We start from the raw sequence: 20,973 nt of genomic DNA, 5'->3' as shown, positions 1-20,973 counted from the left end.
TGTGTGTGTGTGGGGGAGCTCTCTCTCTGTGTGTGTGTTGGGGAGCTCTCTCTCTGTGTGTGTGTTGGGGAGCTCTCTCTCTGTGTGTGTGTTGGGGAGCTCTCTCTGTGTGTGTGGGGGACCTCTCTCTGTGTGTGTTGGGGAGCTTTTGTTTCGAACAGGGGATGTTGTAGGTTTTAGTGCGTTGCAGATTTTTGAGACTGGAAGTGTTTCTCAGTTTTTCCAGTTCTTTTTTTTTCTTCCTCTGACCCTGTTGGACAGCTGTTTCTGGGAAGTAAACGAAACAAGAAGGTCTTTGTTGGCAGAGCATCCCCACTAAGACTTAGTACTTACTGTCTCCCCCCTTCTCCCTTTCCTGCTCAACTTCTCTCTCTCTCGCTCTCTCTCTTGCTCTCTCTCTCTTGATCTCTCTCTTGCTCTCTCTCTCTTGCTCTCTCTCTCTTGCTCTCTCTCTCTTGCTCTCTCTCTCTTGCCCTCTCTCGCCCTCTCTCGCTCTCTCTCGCTCTCTGCTCTTTCCCTTACCCCAACTTCTCTCTCTCTGCTGATATCGTGACTGGGAGCTGTGAGGGGTTGCTGGCTCGTCGTCTTGTTGCTCTAATCTATCTCGTCATGTGTTTTCCATCATGGTAGTCGGTCGGTTTAACACCCGGTGCTAGCCTTGAAGAGGAGGGTGGGGAGAGTAAGTCGAGGAGAGTTTGGAGGTGGAGGATAAGAGTGTGGGAGGGAGAGCAGAAGAGAAGGGGGTGGGGGAACAGAAGGTTGTATAGGAGTGTTATTTTACTTGTGGCTGAGGCCGTGTGGAGCTCTGCACATCTGGCCAGACGGCAGTCTGTTTTCTGCAGCCCCAATCTGCACTCTCTGATAGGGTMTGTCCTGCCGTGTCCCAGACCCGACCCGAAAGATTCTGCTCTGTGTGTTTCTGTGTGCAGTTYCATGCATACCATCTGTCTGTTTGGCCCCTATCCAAACCTAATGCCTCTACTCTGGCTAATTGTTTTTATAAAAACAAGGAATAATTCCATTTCCATCATCTATTGGATGTGTTTGAATATCTTATATCTTTTTTAAAAACCTTTATTTAACGAGGGCAAGTCAGTTAAGAACAATTCTTATTTACAATGACGGCCTAGGAACAGTGGGTTAACTGCCTTGTTCAAGGGGCAGAACGACCTTGTCAGCTCAGGGATTCGATCCAGTAACCTTTCTGTTACTGGCCCAACGTTCTAACCACTAGGCTACCTGCCCAACGCTCTAACCACTAGGCTACCTGCTCTAACCACTAGGCTACCTGCTCTAACCACTAGGCTACCTGCTCTAATCACTAGGCTACCTGCCCAACGTTCTAACACTAGGCTACCTGCCAACGTTCTAACCACTAGGCTACAGTGGGGAGACACAAGTATTTGATACACTGCCGATTTTGCAGGTTTTCCTACTTACAAAGCATGTAGAGGTCTGTATTTTTATCATAGGTACACTTCAACTGTGAGAGACGGAATCTAAAACAAAATCCAGAAAATCACATTGTATGATTTTTAAATAATTAATTTGCATTTTATTGCATGACATAAGTATTTGATCACCTACCAACCAGTAAGAATTCCGGCTCTCACAGACCTGTTAGTTTTTCTTTAAGAAGCCCTCCTGTTCTCCACTCATTACCTGTATTAACTGCACCTGTTTGAACTCGTACCTGTATAAAAGACACCTGTCACCACACTCAATCAAACAGATTCCAACCTCTCACAATGGCCAAGACAAGAGAGCTGTGTAAGGACATCAGGGATAAAATTGTAGACCTGCACAAGGCTGGGATGGGCTACAGGACAATAGGCAAGCAGCTTGGTGAGAAGGAAACAACTGTTGGCGCAATTATTAGAAAATGGAAGAAGTTCAAGATGACGGTCAATCACCCCGGTCTGGGGCTCCATGCAAGATTTCACCTCGTGGGGCATCAATGATCATGAGGAAGGTGAGGGATCAGCCCAGAACTACACGGCAGGACCTGGTCAATGACCTGAAGAGAGCTGGGACCACAGTCTCAAAAGAAAACCATTAGTAACACACTACGCCGTCATGGATTAAAATCCTGCAGCGCACGCAAGGTCCCCCTGCTTAAGCCAGTGCATGTCCAGGCCCGTCTGAAGTTTGCCAATGACCATCTGGATGATCCAGAGGAGGAATGGGAGAAGGTCATGTGGTCTGATGAGACAAAAATAGAGCTTTTGGTCTAACTCCACTCGCCGTGTTGGAGGAAAGAGAAGTATGAGTACAACCCCAAGAACACCATCCCAACCGTGAAGCATGGAGGTGGAAACATCATTCTTTGGGGATGCTTTTCTGCAAAGGGACAGGACGACTGCACCGTATTGGGGAGGATGGATGGGGCCATGTATCGCGAGATCTTGGCCAACAACTCCTTCCCTCAGTAAGAGCATTGAAGATGGGTCGTGGCTGGGTCTTCCAGCATGACAACGACACGAAGCACACAGCCATGGCAACTAAGGAGTGGCTCCGTAAGAAGCATCTCAAGTCCTGGAGTGGCCTAGCCAGTCTCCAGACCTGAACCCAATAGAAAATCTTTGGAGGGAGCTGAAAGTCCGTATTGCCCAGCGACAGCCCCGAAACCTGAAGGATCTGGAGAAGGTCTGTAGGGAGGAGTGGGCCAAAATCCCTGCTGCAGTGTGTGCAAACCTAGTCAAGAACTACAGGAAACGTATGATCTCTGTAATTGCAAACAAAGGTTTCTGTACCAAATATTAAGTTCTGCTTTTCTGATGTATCAAATACTTATGTCATGCAATAAAATGCAAATTAATTACTTAAAAATCATACAATGTGATTTTCTGGATTTTTGTTTTAGATTCCGTCTCTCATAGTTGAAGTGTACCTATGATAAAAATTACAGACCTCTACATGCTTTGTAAGTAGGAAAACCTGCAAAATCGGCAGTGTATCAAATACTTGTTCTCCCCACTGTACCTGCCCAACGTTCTAACCACTAGGCTACCTGACCAACGCTCTAACCACTAGCTACCTGCTCTAACCACTAGGCTACCTGCTCTAACCACTAGGCTACCTGCTCTAACCACTAGGCCACCTGTCCCAACGTTCTAACCACTAGGCTACCTGCCCAACGCTCTAACTACTAGGCTACCTGCTCTAAATACTAGGCTACCTGCTCTAACTACTAGGCTACCTCTCTAACCACTAGGCACCTGCCCAACGTTCTAACCACTAGGCCACCTCCCAACGTTCTAACCACTAGGCTACCTGCCCAACTTCTAACCACTAGGCCACCTGCCCAACGTTCTAACCACTAGGTACCTGCCCAACGCTCTAACCACTAGGCTAACTGCTCTAACTACTAGGCTACCTGCTCTAACCACTAGGCACCTGCCCAACGTTCTAACCACTAGGCCACCTGCCCAACGTTCTAACCTAGGCTACCGCCCAACGTTCTAACCACTAGGCTACCTGCCAACGTCTAACCACTAGGCTACCTGCTCTAACCACGAGCTACCTACTCAACGCTCTAACCACTAGGACCTGCCCCAACGCTCTAACCACTAGGCTACCTGCTCTAACCACTAGGCTACCTGCCCAACGCTCTAACCATAGCTACTGCTCTACCACTAGCTACCTGCTCTAACCACTAGGCTACCTGCTCTAACACTAGGCTACCTGCCCAACGCTCTAACCACTAGCTACCTGCTCTAACCACTAGGCTACCTGCCTTAACCACTAGGCTACCTGCTCTAACCACTAGGCTACCTGCTCTAACCACTAGGCTACCTGCTATAACCACTAGGCTACCTGCTCTAACCACTAGGCTACCTGCCCAACGCTCTAACCACAGGGCTACCTGCTCTAACGCTCTAACCACTAGGCTACCTGCTCTAACCACTAGGCTACCTGCTCTAACCACTAGGCTACCTGCTCTAACCACTAGGCTACCTGCTCTAAACCACTAGGCTACCTGCCCAACGCTCTAACCACTAGGCTACCTGCCCAACGCTCTAACCACGCTACCTGCCCAAGCTCTAACCACTAGGCTACCTGCCAACGCTCTAACCACTAGGTTACCTGCTCTAACCACTAGGCTACCTGCCCAACCTCTAACCACTAGGTTACCTGCTCTAACCACTAGGCTACCTGCCGCCCCTATGGTGGTTTCCTGTACGGTTCGACGTTTATTGGGATGAGTCTTGTCCTGCAGGTAGACCTGACCGATTTACACTAGATGGGCCAGCTGTAAAGTCAAAATTGGCTCTTTGTAAAATTTTAGAAAACAAACACTTTGGTCTTCATTTAAGGTTAGGGTTAGGCATTATGGTTAGCAGTGTGGTTAAAGTTAGGTTTAAAATCAGATTTAGTTTTTACTTTGTGTCTGTGCCAGCTAGTGACAACTCTGCAGAGCTTCCTCCAGAAGAACCTGCGTTTCCTGTCTGCTCCCATCACCAATCACCAATTGCAACACACAATTGCAACTAACAGCTTTGTATCCAAAATGGCCGTGCATTGAGCCTCTGGGAATTAACTCATTGAGTTTAATAGGAAGATCACGGATGGGTATTTTCCCAAATTGTGAAGTACGTTATGTAACAATAAGGGCTCTGTGGAAAACCTTGTGGTCCCAAATGTGTTCTTTATAGAAAAAGGTGAAATCATAAATTGCATGACAGCTATGCCTAAAATAGTTTTCTCCCTGTATTATGTCCAACCCCCCCCCCCCCCCCCACGTTGAGGGTAGGTAATCTATGTAGGTTCCTATGCTCTTCATCCAGACTTCAATTCCAGCTGACAGATGGGGAGAGAGACACTGAACTGCCAAGGAAAGAGGGGAGGGAGAAGAGAGGAGGCAAAGGACTGTGAGATGGAGGAGAGGGCAAAGGACCGTGAAATGTTAGGGAAAGGGAGAGGCAAAGGATTGTGAGATGGAGGAAAGGGAGAGGGCAAAGGACCGTGAGATGGAGGGAAAGGAGAGGGAAAGGACTGTGAGATAAAGGGAGAGGGCAAAGGACCGTGAGATGGAGGGAAAGGGAGAGGGCATAGGACTGTGAGATGGAGGGAAAGGGAGAGGGCAAAGGACTGTGAGATGGAGGAAAGGGAGAGGGCAAAGGACTGTGAGTAGAGAGGGAAGGGAGAGGGCAAAGGACCGTGAGATGGAGGGAAAGGAGAGGGCAAAGGACCGTGAGATGGAGGGAAAGAGAGAGGGCAAAGACTGTGAGATAAAGGGAGAGTGCAAAGGACTGTGAGATGGAGGGAAAGGAGAGGGCAAACCGATGTCCTGAGAGGGGAAAGGGTCTCTGCAGTGAAATCACCAGACTGTCTGCTTTCTGTACCATGTGCTTTTTAGCTCCACAGTTAGTTATTTTATGCAATTTTAGTTGTTCTACAAACGTAGAAACGTACAAACGCTGGGCTGTATGGTTAGATTTATATTACATTGTAAGGCTGCATGATGGGACTCTAATGATTATTTGAAAAAAGTCACATGAAAGGCATGAGTTCTGCTCATGTTTCTTACACAGGCTTACACACTTCATCAGTCTGTCATTCACAATTTGACAAGCACTTGATAATCTCCCCGTCAGACTATTCTCAATTAAATCTGGTCTTTATTTAGCCTACTAATATGTGTTGAATCATTTTTGAATTCAGAATGGCCCACAAAATTCAACACCCATGGCCTCTAATATAAATGGAGGAAGCGTTTCCTGCGGTTTATGGTTTTTTTAATATGCTATCTAGGCTTACACCGGTTTTGTGTAAAAAAAATATGTTTTAGCAAAAATATTAGCAGCATGAGAACTGGAATCCTCTTTTTAAATAGCGGCCAGTTATAAGAAGACGTTTGACTAGGCTCTGTGCTCTCCAACCCTGTTCCAGGGGTCCTAGATAGGGCCTTAGGTTACCATGGGTCTCCCGTGGGACCCGACACAGAAGTGTGCGGCGTGATCGGAATGATTCATGCTCTGGGCGGGCAGCGGTTGGTCAGAAAGAATAATTTGGGATTAAATATTATTTTAGTGATTTCATAATGGTTGTAAATGCGTTGTGAATTGTTATAAAACCACTTGTCTATCACATGAATTCCTTGCTTTTATTCTGTCTGCTTGTGTCTCTCCTCTAACTGGGGCTCACTGGATCACGCGCCTGCTTCAAACAGTAGTGGTGGCAAAAACTATTCTCCGATGTGATTTGAGTTTGTGGTCACTTGTGATGAATTCTAAAAGCAGTCGTCAGCTTGAGGTTCCCACTGGAAACTATGCTGTTAATCATATTCTAAAGGCAATGAAACAATGGCTTGTGAATGGGCGCTAGTCAGCCTATCAGAAGCCTTTTTCTTACTGACAGTTCAAGTTTTTAGATGATTTTGGAAAGTTTACAAGGTGAACTCGTCCCCCCCCCCCAAAATGTATTCTGTCCTGCAGGGACTTTTTCTCTGTGCTGCTTCAAATTAGTTTGTTTACYCTGGAGTTTGTTTAAATAAAATGACTTTATTCAAAACAGCAAATGTCTTATGAAAACATGCACTCATTGGATGTTGGCACAAAATAAAAACCTGCGGGCGCCGTCTGAAATCGTGCGGGGGCGGGCGGGCAATGTACCAAAACATGGGTCCCGCGCAGATCTCAGTCTAAGGCTTTTAGGCTAGGGTTTAGAGTTATTTGGCTACTTCAGTTGTGATGTGAACCTTATCAAAACATATAYGCCTATAGGTTAGGCTAAATGTTACATGATTTGCCCTTGTCGGGCATGATTCACAAGTGTATTCTCACCCATCAGATTATTCTCAATTCAATCTTGTCTTTACATACAGTGTCTTCAGAAAGTCACACCCCTTGACCTTTTCCACATTTTGTTGTTTTACAGCCTGAATTTAACATGAATTAAATTGAGATTTTGTCACTGTACACACAATACCCCATAATGTCAAAGTGAAATTATGTTTACAAATTCAGTAAAGATAAAATGTCTTGTAATTTATTCAAATCTTTGTTATGTCAAGCCTCAATAAGTTCAGGAGTAAAAATGTACTTAACAAGTCACAAGTTGCATGGYRTCACTCWGTGTGCAATAATAGTGTTTAACATGATATTTGAATCACTACCCAATCTCTGTACTCTACACATTCAATTATCAGTAAGGTCCCTCAGTCGAGCAGTGAATTTCACAGATTCAACTACGAAGACCAGGGAGTATTTCCAGTGGTTTGCAAAGAAGGGCACCTATTGGTAGATACTACAACGATACAGGCACCCTTCCAAAATCAGTTGCCGGAGAGGAAGGAAATCGCTAAGGGATTTCACCATGAGGCCAAACAGTTAGAGTTGAATGGCTGTGATAGYAGATGACTGAGGATGGATCAACAAACATTTTAGTTACTCTACAATACTAACCTAAATGACAGAAGGAAACCCGTAAAAAAATTAAATATTCCAAAACATGCAGCCTGTTTGCAAATAAACTATTTTGTCCTCGATACAATGCATTATGTTTGGGGCAAATCCATGTTGGAGGGCCTAGGTATGTTGCAGGGCCTAGGTATAGAGTAGCCAACAGGCGAAGGGACTGCCTAGTAAACTACCTGTTGGGGCAGGCAGAAATGTCAGAGTGGAAGACCAGGAAATATGAGATGCAGGGGGTGGGGTGTACAGACCCCAGAGCTGTGCTACTGGGACTGGTGTGGGCTCGGCTCACACTGGAGCATGTAATGGGGGGTGGGTGAACCGTCTGGACGACTTTGTAGAGTGGTGTGGCTGCAGGGGGATTCTGTGTATTCGCACTGAATTTGAGTCGGACATGAGGGGCCAATGTCCGACTAATAATGATATGCTAATTATTAACGACCGCTGGTAACAAAGACAGCCCATTTACTGCTTGATAATGATTTAATAGTCTTCAGTAGAATGATCTGATGATTACCTGGCTGAAGACTGTAGTCATGTCCCCAAATCAATGCTCTCTGATTTTGTTTAGTTTTTCTAAAACCAACCGTACTGGCCCCTTTTTTTAGCTGCTGTTTGGAATAACCAAGTCTAGATGCTATTGCTGGGGGTTAGTCTAATCTGACCATCTGCTTTCTTTTAAACACAGCAGCAGTAGTCTATCCATATTACTGGTGTGCTTTTAGAGTACGTGGCWGAGGCTCTGTTTACAGTGAGAGCTTGGTCAGGTTATTTGAGTGTTTTGGCAGACTGTGTAATCTCTGTTCACTGTTTACATCTGAAGTAGTATTGGTGTGAGTGGTTTGTAGGGTCACGCAATTTTGGATGACAGTAAAGCTTTCCAGTCAAAGGTTTGCGCATAAAGTGACAATTTTTTTGATGCTTTTGTTTGTCTTGGTTTCTTCGGCAGGTATTCTTTCCGGTTGTTCGTGCACTACTTTTTTTTCAGGGTAGCCGAAATCCACAACCCCTTCATCATTTMATGCATATTTTTTTCACTAGAGAAATACTGCACCAAACATCTTAGTTTGGTGTAAAAGTACTCTACTAAAACGACAAAAATTAATGTAAGATTTCTTGATTTATCTTGGAATAATTCAGACAATTTTGAGGAACGGTTTCTGGCTATGTTGCTACGGTGGCTCAAGAGGGGGGAAAAAACAACACTAATGTTGGCGAAGGTCTTTAGGGAGTATGCGAGCACAGACCTTGGCTTTGCGTGTTCTTGCTACGGGTCACCGTAACCGTTCGAAAAGTACACATTACATTTTTATTTTAAAGTGCACATTTTCTCCTCACCTCCTCACCATTCATGATTTGAAATGCAATCAAGCATTTTAGATGGAAAATAATAAAAGCAACCCTTATAATAATTAGCGTTAAAATCAATAAATAATTCGTTCCATGTCGGTAATTACATTTACCAATGCGTGCGACTGTTMTTAGTCTTTGCTGTAATATTGGCTTTAAAAATAAAATAAAACTTACAAGWGATTTATTTTGTGTTTACGTTGTTCCAAACAGTCAGAACAAATCTTGTAATCWAACAGCAGCTGTTTGGCACACCATAATATGCACTTTTTCTTGATCTCCAGTATTTTCCACAACTAGTCAAATTTATTCCATATATCTGACTTCCCCCGTTTTCGAGTTTTTGTCACGTCATCTGCATCCAATTTGCTGTCATGTTATGATCGGAGTTGTTATAACCAATTTATTGATGTGATTATGATATGCTATAGGTCAGGCCCTATTGGTTGCGTGCATGCGGCGTTTACATGTGTCCACATAATGACAGCAAGGGTTAAGGGAAGTTGTTCTGTGGTGGTTGCTGCAGCAGGGACGATAGAGGGACAACGGGTGCTTGTCACACACTCTCTGTCTTTTTTTAGTTCAACACAGCGCAGTCTGAGCCCGGCTCGGCACAATCAAATCAATCGCTGTCGGACTCCCTCTAGTCATTAGTGTGTCCTTAACTATTTCATCAAACAGTGCGCTTAAAGCATCAGACAAGCTCAGTGCATATAGTTGATTTGATTAAAACACATAGGATGTGTCTATATGGAAAAATACAGGTTTTACAATTTCTACCAATCGATTGGTTGAGAGAACAGACAACTCGGTCGACCCAAAAATTTATTTTAGTCGGTCAGACCGTCCTACATATTACAACACCTTGTTTCAGCAAGGAGCTACAAAGTTTTCATCAACGTTGTTAAGAGTCCATGTTACCACAGAAACATAATCAATCTTCAGTCAGCTGGGTGATCCATCTCTACACTGACACACTATCTGGACTCTGGCTCTTTCCCAGAGCAYTGGTGTGAAAAGAGGTGATGTGGAACTAGTGAGCTGAGCTCAGTTTTCAGAATCAGCTCCTGTTCACCTGATTGACTAGACCTGTAGTAGTACTGTGTACATATCAGCACAGTCAGACTATGGCATTACTATCAGTCTTAAACAAAATAAGAGACTTAAAGCCTCTCACCTTTTTTGTCTCTGTTCTCCACTGGAATTGTTTTCTAGCCCTGATAACAACCCTCTCCCTTCTCTCTTTCCATAGTGATGTCCCAACACCACCACCAGCAGCACCTGCAACACACCCAGCAGCAGCCCCAACAGGCCCAGGCCTTGGGTTCGCCTGGCTCCCTCCCCCAGCAGCAGAGCTCTCAGGCTGGGATGATGAGTCTGTCCAGCCCCCTGGGCGTGGTTGTCAGTGCCCAGCAGAAGATAAGGCTGCAGCGCATCCAGCTGGAGAGGGAGAGGATCCAGAGACGACAGGAGGAGCTCATGAGACAGGTGAGGCAGTCTAGCCCTTCATCGCTAGCCCTTCATCGCTAGCCCTTCATCGCTAGGCCTTCATCGCTAGCCCTTCATCGCTAGCCCTTCATCGCTAGCCCTTCATCGCTAGGCCTTCATCGCTAGGCCTTCAATGCTAGCCCTCAATCCTAGAGTATTTACCCTTTATTTAGGCAGGGGAATTCTCATTGAGACCAACGTCTCTTTTGCATTACTAAAGACACTGCAGAAGGAGACCCTGCTTTATTCTCAGACCTCCAGTCTAAGTCTTAACACTGTTCTGTTTATCCCACACCTACAACTCGCCGGAGACTGTCAGGAGAGACCTGATACATACCCCTAATCAATCCTGCTCTCCTCTTTTCCTCTTAGAAAGACACCTAGACCCGATTTTTACATTTAAAAAAATGTATTCAGGCTAAACCCACACTAGCATGTATGCACACACACACACACACACACACACACACACACACACACACACACACACACACACACACACACACACACACACACACACACGTTTTGTTCTATCCTCGTGGGGACCTAAAATTAATTTCCATTCAAAATCTTATTTTCTTTACCCAAACCCTAAACTTAACCCCTAACCCTAATTATAACCCTATCCCCTAAGCTTAAAATAGCCTTTGTCCCAACGAGGAACATTTTTCTTGTTTTACTATCCTATTACTATTGGGGACTTTTGGGTATTTTAGGTCCCCACAAGGATAGAAGAACCAGCATACACACAGGCCACAAGCCAGCATATCACGTGCCTCCTCCGAGCACAATGAGAAAAAAGGTTTCCCAGAAGACTCTCAAAGACAGCAAATGGATCTCTTAGTTGGACAATAGATTGGTTTTGAGTGCAGGCTTTGGGCCTATGACTTTGGGGGGGTAAACATTAGCTCCCACTAGTGGCCGAAAGGGGTAGCTACCAGCTACTCTATTCTGTTAATCATCTACTTACAGGAAGGCAGGCTCACATAGAGAGAGACAGAGATGCACACTGGCTGCTTTTGTCAGAAGCAGATTCTGTTATGAACTCAGCAAATGTTTCTCAAGTGATGTAGCACACAATGTGTTCCTGGACAATAAGTGATGTAGCACACAATGTGTTCCTGGACAATAAGTGATGTAGCACACAATGTGTTCCTGGACAATAAGTGATGTAGCACACAATGTGTTCCTGGACAATAAGTGATGTAGCACACAATGTGTTCCTGGACAATAAGTGATGTAGCACACAATGTGTTCCTGGACAATAATGAACATAGTTTCAGTAATCTTGAATCTCTCTCCTCACCCCTCTTCTCTCTCTCTCTCTCTCCTCCTCTCCGCTCCCCTCCTCTTCCGCTCCCCTCCTCCCCTCTTCTCGTCCCCGTCCTCTCCTCCCCTCTTCTCGCTCCCCGTCCTCTCCTCCCCTCTTCTCTCTTCTCTCTCCCCCTCCTCCCTCTTCTCTCTCCCCCTCCTCCCCTCTTCTCTCTCCCCCTCCTCCCCCGTCTCACTCCCTCCCCTCCTCTCTCCTCTCTCCCCATCCTCTCCCCATCCTCTCCCCTCTTCTCGCTCCCTCTTCTCTCTCCCCTCTTCTCTCTCCTCTCTCCCCCTCCTCTTCTCCTCCCCCTGCCTGCTATTGCTCCCCTAGGAGGTGGCACTGTGTAGACAGCTCCCTGTGGACTCTGAGAGCATGGCACCCACGCACACCCCCGGTGGCAACCCTGCCCAGCCCATGACCCAGGGCAACATGCCCACCAACGAGGATCCGACCCCTTCCTGAACAGGCATGTGCACTCCTGACTCAATTCAAATCAAAGGGCCTTATTGCATGGGAAACATATGTTAACATTTCCAAAGCAAGTGAAGTAGTTATAATAAGCAAAGGTGAAATAAACTATCCAAAAATGAACAGTAAACATTACATTCACAGAATTTCCAAAAGAATAAAGTAATCAAATGTCAAAATTTTCTGATATTATGACTATTTACAGTTTGTAATGATTGCCTCTGTTTCTTCTCATCTGTCTCCCTCTCTCTCTTATTCCCCTCATTCTCCCTTCTTTCTCAACACCCCCTCTCCGCCTCTCTCTTATTCCCCTCATTCTCCCTTTCTTTCTCCAAACCACCCCCTCTCCCTCTCTCTCTTATTCCCCTCATTCTCCCTTCTTTCTCAACACCCCCTCTCCCTTCTCTCTTATTCCCCTCATTCTCCCTTCTTTCTCAACACCCCCTCTCCCTCTTCTCTTATTCCCCTCATTCTCCCTTCTTTCTCAAACACTCCCTCTCTCCCTCGTCTCCTTCTTCTCTCAGCTCTGGTTATTAGACGGATCAGTTTATTAATACGTTTTTTCCCTTCCTCTGTGATCCACAGTGGTCACTTTCCAGCATTCCCGGGAGCAGAGCACAGACAGTGGCCGGGGTCTGCGGCTGTTACAGCATCCCACCACCCAGAGGACTTCCTTAATAACATGGAGGAGATGGACACAGGTAGTTACGCTTTCTCCCGACGTCTCTCTCACCTTCTCGTTTCTCTCGCTCTCAAATTCAAGCTGCTTTATTGGCAATGAAAAAAATGCGTCAATTTTGCCAAAGCAACAATGTAATTTAATAATCATTGTAATAAAATAAATGAACAATAATACAAATAAAAAAACAACAACAAAATTGGTGAGACAATAGTAGAAAATATAACAAATAATAGGTTGACGATAAAAGGCTAAACATGGAAAAGGACTGTCATCCTCATCATTACACCACTACCACACCATTACTAACTACCACCTTGCCTTACCATCACCATTACTACCACATACCATTACTACTACCACCCCTGCTACATCACCATTACTACTACACCATTACTACTACCACCCCTGCTACCATCACCTATTACTACCACTACCATTACTACTACCACCCTGCTACCATCACCATTACTACCACTACCATCACCATTTACTAAGAAATACCACTACCATTACTACCACTACCATCACCATTACACCACTACCACTACGCATTACTACTACACCCTTGCTAACCATCACCATTAACTACCTACCATCACCATTACTACCACTACCATCACCATACTACCACTACCCATCACCATTTACTACTACCACTACCATTACTACTACCACTACCATTACTACTACTACTAACCATCACCATTACTACTACCACCCCTGCTACCACTACCGTCACTACTACCACCGGCACTATTACTACTACCACCGTCACCACCACCATCACCATTACTACTACCACCATCACCATTACTACTCTCCACCCCCGCTACCACTACCATTACTACCACTACCATTACTACTACCCTACCATTACTACTACCACCCCTGCTACCATCACCATTACTACCACTGCCATCACCATTACAGTACCATTCACCATTACTACTACCATTACCACTACCATCACCATTACCACTACCATCACCATTACTACTACCACTACCATCTACCATCACCATTACTACTACTACCATCACCATTACTACTACTACCATCGCCATTACTACTACTACCATCGCCATTACTACTACGACCATCACCATTACCACCATCACCATTACTACTACCACCGTCACCATTACTACTATCACCATTACTACTACCACCATTACTACTACACCACCCACCATCATCATTATTACTACTACCACCATCACCATTACTACTACCACCACCCCATCATCATTATTACTACTACTACCATCACCATTACTACTAGCACCATTACTACTCCACCATCACCATTACTACTATCACCATTACTACTACCATCACCATTACTACTACCACCATCACCATTACTACTACCACCATTCTACCATTTACTACTACCACCACACCACCATCATCATTATTACTACTACTACCATCACCATTACTACTAGCACCATATACTACCCCGTCACCATTACTACTATACCATCACCATTACTCACTAACCACCATCACCATTACTACTACCACCACCACCTCATCATTTATACTACTACTACTACTCTACTACTACCATCACCATTACTACTACCACCACCACCATCACCATTACTACTACTACTACTACCGTCACCATTACTACTATCACCATTACTACCACACCGTCACCATTACTTACTACTACCACCACCGTCACCATTACTACTACCAGAACCACCACCATCACCATTTAAACTGCCCTATTCATTACTCTCTCTCACTGACTCTGACTCCCCCTTCTCTCCCCCCTTCCCTCCAGGTGAGAGCATGGCCCAGGCGGGCAGTATGAACGTGTCCCAGCACAGCAGCTTCCCAGACTTCCTCGACTCCCTGCCAGGGACCAACGTGGACCTGGGAACCCTGGAGGGAGCGGACCTCATCCCCATTCTTAACGATGTGGAGTCAGTCCTCAACAAGAGCGAGCCCTTCCTCACCTGGCTGTAAACACACACACACACACATCTTCTACAAACATACACATGTACACACTCACACACACACACACACACACACACACACATGTACAACCCTAAACACACAGACCAACACACACACGCCCAACAAACAGGACAAAAGACTCCACGTATCTAAAGACTCTGTCTGTGCTGCCTTTTAGCGACCTATTCAAATCAGCTTGATTTATTTTTCACGTGTCCAGTAATATTACCCTCTGTGTGCCCGACCGCCTATCAATCTGATTCAGTTCAGGTTAAAGATATATAAAGAGTATTAACCAAAGCCTTGAGAGAACAAAATCAAATCAAATCATGACACGTATTAAAGTGAATACTGTATGGTAACACAAGTTAGTCGTTTTGTATGTTCTGTAAGACTCGCCCTGGTTTTTGAATCACAATAGATGTTATTTTTTACAGCTTTCCTGTCTCTCTTGGGGTGACACTATGTGGAACAAGTACTTGGTGAGGAAAAAAAAATTAGAARAATTATTGGCGTCCAATGGTATTGCTTTGTCATGACTAAATGTATGCAGGGAGGCTTTTTTTTACCAATAGGTGGCGCTATTGCTTAAGCTACTGTAGTTATGAAATGGATCTTTTACTGGCTACAAGGCTGTCCATCTGTAGGTTCTTAGTATAAGGTGCACCTCTGTCGGCTACAGCACTGTAGACCTTATCTAACAAATGATCAATCACCAACAGTATTTTAACTGTCAGTTTGGGTTTGAATTRAAAAAAACACACTGTTACTGTTGTTTCTGTTCATTAAACAACAACAACTACAGATTCACTTCTACATCAGCATTAGTAGCCATGGGAACAAAGTGTGTTGTATACCAAATAAAGTTTCCTATTGTTCGCTACAATATCACTACAAAAGCTTTAAAACTTTAAAATTGTACTTAGTTTGATTTTTAAACAGAACTGTTTTGATTTTTTTTTTTTTTTTGTCATTTTAATAATTGTACTCCAATGTAGCTAATTGAACACTAAAATATCATGCCTCGGTTATGCAACAATGTAAAATTCTGTATTCTAATACTACACTTTTTTTTTTATATCATACTATAGTATTTGTTTTTTTTCTGATCTGTAAAATAGCCTACATGGGTTCTTTTGCATCTGGTGCCATTTGTAGGACTTATAATATAGTTTGCATTTTTTTTGTATTTATCAAGAGCTATGATTTTATTATTTTTGTTCAATTTTTTTATTTTTATGAAATTGAGATTTCAAAGCACTACAAATCAGCAAAATGATTGAAATATATCTGATCATGAAGTGAATGTTGAAGTTAGATGATCACCAGACGTTTTTGTTTCAATATGCGTTGACGCTTGATAATCCTTCATACGCAAACTCTCCTTGGTCTTCGGTCTGTTTTTTTGGGGGGGTTTTGCAAAAAGGACACACAKAAAAATTATTCTATCTGTTCTAACGGGGAAATATGCAACAATAGTCTTTTTATATGGTCAGAGGTTATTGTGCCTTTACGTTTTTAGAGGATTTTTTGTGAATTGTCAGATTGGATTGGCATGGAGGTTGGCATTCGGATCTTGTTTTAACGTGCCAGCCCCACAACACAATCTGCTCGGATCCTTTTAAAAAAAAAATGTTTTTGTATTTGCATGTTGATTGACATATTTGCRATTCCTAGCGTTAGGTGGTCTATAGCCCGACCTTATATTGTGACTGTACTGAGTCTGGTTACTATGTAGAACGTTAGAACTAAGAAGGCGAGGAAGTGATGGATCCTGGGTAGGGGCAGGTGAATTAGGGGGGGTTGTTGAGTTTAGGGAGGGTGGGGGTGGGGGGGGGGGTGTGATGCACACCAAACACACTGGGAGGGTGAGAGGGTGTGAGAAGGGACAAGGTGAAGAGGGGCGTGAGAAGGGGGGGGCACACAGTTATCACATCATTACCACCTGTGTCCTTGGAGTGGTGTGGATTGGGGGAAAGGGTGTGACGGTGTGGATTGGTTTCAGAGATTGGAGGCCTTTCTTACCCAGGCATGGCCAAAGAAGGCTAGCTCTGACAGGGCTAGCAACATGCTAACTCATGCCCAGGGCTAGCAACATGCTAACTCATGCCCAGGGCTAGCAACATGCTAACTCATGCCCATGCCCAGCTGACAGGGCTAGCAACACGCTAACTCTTGCCCAGGCCCAGCTGACAGGGCTAGCAACACGCTAACTCTTGCCCAGGCCCAGCTGACAGGGCTAGCAACATGCTAACTCATCCCCAGGCCCAGCTGACAGGGCTAGCAACACGCTAACTCATGCCCAGGCCCAGCTGACGGGGCTAGCAACATGCTAACTCATGCACAGCTGATTTAAAAGGGCTCCAGTGAGAGGTGATGAGGTCTTTTTAGAATCAAACAAGGTTATTAATCCAGTCACACAGCTGCCTCTCTTGGTGTCTCTGTGTCAGGGAGGTTTTGTGTTTTCGGTTGAATGATGTGCTGTTCCAGGCTCTGAGGGGCGAAACTTGGCAGGGCTGTCTGTGCACCATTACTGGGGACACAATTCAAGGTTGCACCAGTATGAAGGGCACAAGTTAAATGTTTGAGAAAAAGGATGATAGCATTTGTATCAGATTGTCTTTTTGTAAATCTATACTTTGGGGGATATATAAAGACCAGATGAAGAGAGAGATTCTATGAGACCATAGAACACAGTGGTGGTGTTATACCGTTAAGGGTTTGAGGAAATGGTTTGGTGTGGAGCGCATGTTTTGACAGGAAATGGAATAGACAGGATAACACTGTAGCAATATATAGCGCAGTATAGCGCAGTGGCTAGGCTACAGCTGCATGGTAGGATGGGACGGGGGTGTGTTGTCAGTAGTTACAGGGTTCTTGGAATGTTGAAGGCATGCTCATTGGTGGTGAAAATCAGACTAACAAAATGGCRGCATACTGTATCCTATCCTGGCAGTGTGGACTTCATTTTTACGTGATGTAACCTCGGCAAGAAGTCTCTGAAAATTACAGTAACATGTTTTTAAAAAAAATGAATAAATAAAGAATAAAATGGCGTCAGAACCGTGGATCTTTGTGTTTTTTATTTTATTGATGCCATTTATAACAGAAGATCAGTCTTGATCACTGATATCACAACAAGCCACAGATCACACACAACCGTATACGGAACCAAAAATGACCTACGAACATTATTACTCTCTAGGTAAAATAAGCTAGTATACAAAACAACATACCATCACCTTCATGATTCCACTCCATACATTAGGGAGCAGTCCAATTACACCCCACCCCCCCCCCCCTCCCACCAAGGCCAACTAGCTCTACCCAGAGAAATGTTTATAAAGTGGAAGTTTAATTTAATTTGTATTTATTTAGCTAGGATAATCCACTCGGTAACAATTGCCTCTGTTTTCCAGAGAGTACTGGGTGAATGTTCTAACAAGAATGTAAATGTTCAGGTTCTACCATCTATATATGTAAATAGGGTTGTAGAAAGCTACATTGCAGTGTGTTTTGTATAATATAGCGGAGCCAACCATAAAGTCGCTGAAAACCCAACACGACAGACTCCTTAGTAACCCTGTGACGCTACAGTAAACATTGACACAGAGGGAATCTCGTCATGTCCCTCCATTTAACAGGAACTAGCAAGAATAAAGTTATAAAATGACACCCACAAGCCTTCTCTGATAAGACTGACACGGGTGTGGCCCACAGTGTACACACACTCTGTCATAAACCTCTATGAAGGGGGTTTTCATGTGTTTTTGAATATTGAAAATTATTTGCAATTTAAATAAGCCCAGAGACTAATATTTAATAGATTTAATTGATGCCAAGTGTTCTGTCTTTTAAGGTACATAATATGGAATTATAATATGAAATGTTGAAAGTGCTTTCATGTTTTTAACGTATTGAATAAGAAGTTTGATTTAATTACATATTACCATTTAAAAAGTGAAAAATAGAAATACTTAATGTGGCTCTTAAATGTCCTCCGCTGTCATAAGACCTACCACCAAGCAAATGGCCGTCAAGCTAGGTAGGTTGGAAATGGTCGTTTTTTAAAATATTTTTTCTACAAATATTTAACAAAATCATATGGACCTCATAGAAAGCCAGTCAGTGTTGTTGATATAAGAAGTCTTCGGTCTTCTTCTGAAGGGCTCACGGATCCTCAGACTGCATCATCACTACTCTGAAAAACAAACACKGGACAATAACTTTCCAAAAATATTCTAATAAATTCTTACTCAAACAAAAACATATTTATACAGTGTATTAGTGGGTCAATCATGGATGAGCTAATTGTTGCTTAGCTTACTGAAGTTCATGTAGTTCATGGTCAGATAACACATGGCTGAGAGGTCAGTGACACAGGTGGAAGAATAGGGTCTAGCTCTTATTGGAGGGATGGGACTGGGGGAGGGGCTAGGACTGGGGGTGGGGCTAGGACTGGGGATAGGAATGGGGAAGGAAGAAAAGAAGGGCACTGGGGGGGGGGGAAGGGAGGGGGGACTGGGGGTGGGGCTAGGACTGGGACTGGGGGTGGAGCTAGGTCTGGGGCTGAGCAGCTCCGAGTCTCATATTTAATACATTTAATTAAATCAGGTGTGGTCAACTGGAGAAAAATGTGTACCAATTGGGCTTATGGGCTAGACTAGAGGTTGATTTGACATGGGGTGTTTCAATACAACAGGGTCCTCTTACCCCCCCCACAGCAGCCGCAGCAGTCTCCACAAATGGCCCCGATGAGACCGTTGATGACCTGGATGGCACAGAGCACAACCTGCAGCAGACCCATGACCAGCAGCATGGAGAACAGAGTCAGGTGCCAGGTCACGATGCCTTCAGGCTTTCTACAGCCCTCCCACAGGGTGTGGTTATTCAGGTAGTCACTGGTGGACAACAGATAGTTCAGAAAAAGTTAAATAAGACTCAGCACACTGCACATAAATTGTGTCATGTGTAATTCATGATGAATGCGGGTGAATGAGCGAGCGAGCGAGTGATTTACATACATTGTGTCACAACATGAACAATGTATTACCAACAGTGTGTTTGAGCGGTAAAACGGTTCTTACCCGTTGARAAACGGGTTGGTCCACGACTCTGTTGTGCCATTCGTATAGAGACATTTGGGTCCGTTATGAATGGCAACAGCAGACACAATGAAGGAGTAGCCGGCCCCCAGAACCCCCACCGCAGCAAAGATGATAGAGGTGAACATCTGAGGAGAAGAAATTGATCATAGTTACAGAGGTCCAATTTAATCAATCAATTAAATCAATCTGGGTATTGAACCCGGTCTATCCAAGACATGTGACTTAAGAAGACCATGTTAGTCCACTGAGCTAAAACCTGTGGTAGGAAGAACTAACACTAGTCTTCAGGATTCATACTGTTAGTGGGATGGACTTCAGGGCCCGTATAAAGCGTCTCAGAGTAGGTGAGTACTGATCTAGGATCTGTCCATATAAATCTGATTCATTGAGATCTAAAAAAAAAGGCTAAACGGATCCTAGATCAACCCTCCTACTCTGAGATGCTTTGTGGATACGGGCCCAGGTCTCATACCGGGATCAGGTCTCATACCGGGCCCAGGTCTCATACCGGGATCAGGTCTCATACCGGGCCCAGGTCTCATACCGGGCCCAGATCTCATACCGGGCCCAGGTCTCATACCGGGCCCAGTTTGATACTGTTTTTCAGCAGGAGTTATTTCCTTGAACTAACCAATGCAACATTGGACAAACTATCAATTGCTCCTTTTGCCCAAAATCAGTTGAAAGCAACAGCACCCTCCTACGATGCAGTATGGTACCAGTGTGGAGATGGAATGATACTATTGATCAGGTGGTAAGAGCTCTTTGTTTCTCCTATCTGCTGGCCACCAATATAATGGGCGCTCTGTCCCTAGGAGACATGGGAAATGTCAGTTGAACTCCCTGATTTGGGCCGATCAAACATCTAGGAAGATAAGAGACAGACAGCATGATTTCTGAACAATTATATTTCTACTTTCAATTCAAAAACTCCATAATGAACCTGAATGAACCTGAATGAAGCAATGCATTATTTAGGGATAAAGGGACAAACACTCCATAATGAACCTGAATGAACCTGAATGAAGCAATGCATTATTTAGGGATCAAGGACCAATCACGTCATAATGAACGGCTGAATGAACCTTGAATGAAGCATGAGCGATCTACTTCTGGCCTGACCTTCTAATGACTCGCATGAAACCTGAAATGAACCTGAAATCTTCTGCTCTT

The 20,973-nt window shown here is 44.3% G+C and overlaps 2 protein-coding genes and 1 long non-coding RNA gene across 5 annotated transcripts in view; 2 read left to right on the top strand and 1 right to left on the bottom strand.

The window, feature by feature from the left end:
• The window catches only part of LOC111975813 (WW domain-containing transcription regulator protein 1), a 27,087-nt gene extending 15,021 nt beyond the window's left edge, over window positions 1-12,066 (top strand). The window contains exons 3-4 of one of the 3 annotated variants that reach the window (XM_024004420.2): window positions 10,018-10,253; window positions 11,902-12,066. In XM_024004420.2, the coding sequence (XP_023860188.2) occupies window positions 10,018-10,253; window positions 11,902-12,030 (365 nt within the window). In that variant the 3' untranslated portion in view covers window positions 12,031-12,066. Of the gene's footprint in view, window positions 1-10,017; window positions 10,254-11,898 lie in introns of all 3 variants that reach the window. The other 2 variants (XM_024004419.2, XM_070447692.1) reach the window with 2 other exon arrangements.
• A 192-nt stretch (window positions 12,067-12,258) lies between these two features.
• LOC139028975 (uncharacterized) lies at window positions 12,259-17,760 on the top strand. Its single transcript, XR_011481215.1, has 2 exons — window positions 12,259-12,737; window positions 14,514-17,760. It is a non-coding gene; the product is annotated as an uncharacterized lncRNA (long non-coding RNA).
• A 2-nt stretch (window positions 17,761-17,762) lies between these two features.
• On the bottom strand, window positions 17,763-19,940 carry LOC112081257 (transmembrane 4 L6 family member 4). The gene is made up of 3 exons (XM_024147570.2): window positions 19,780-19,940; window positions 19,406-19,593; window positions 17,763-18,893 (listed from the first exon to the last, which is right to left on the bottom strand). Exons 1-3 carry the CDS (start codon window positions 19,923-19,925, stop codon window positions 18,889-18,891), a joined length of 339 nt encoding a protein of 112 aa, XP_024003338.1. The 5' UTR covers window positions 19,926-19,940; the 3' UTR covers window positions 17,763-18,888.
• Between the last annotated feature and the right edge of the window lie 1,033 nt (window positions 19,941-20,973).

The sequence above is a fragment of the Salvelinus sp. IW2-2015 genome, linkage group LG16 (genome assembly GCF_002910315.2).
Source record: "Salvelinus sp. IW2-2015 linkage group LG16, ASM291031v2, whole genome shotgun sequence".
NCBI classification, from domain to species: domain Eukaryota; kingdom Metazoa; phylum Chordata; class Actinopteri; order Salmoniformes; family Salmonidae; genus Salvelinus; species Salvelinus sp. IW2-2015.
Note: the sequence above shows the minus strand (reverse complement) of the source record. Positions and strands in the feature narration are given on the sequence as shown.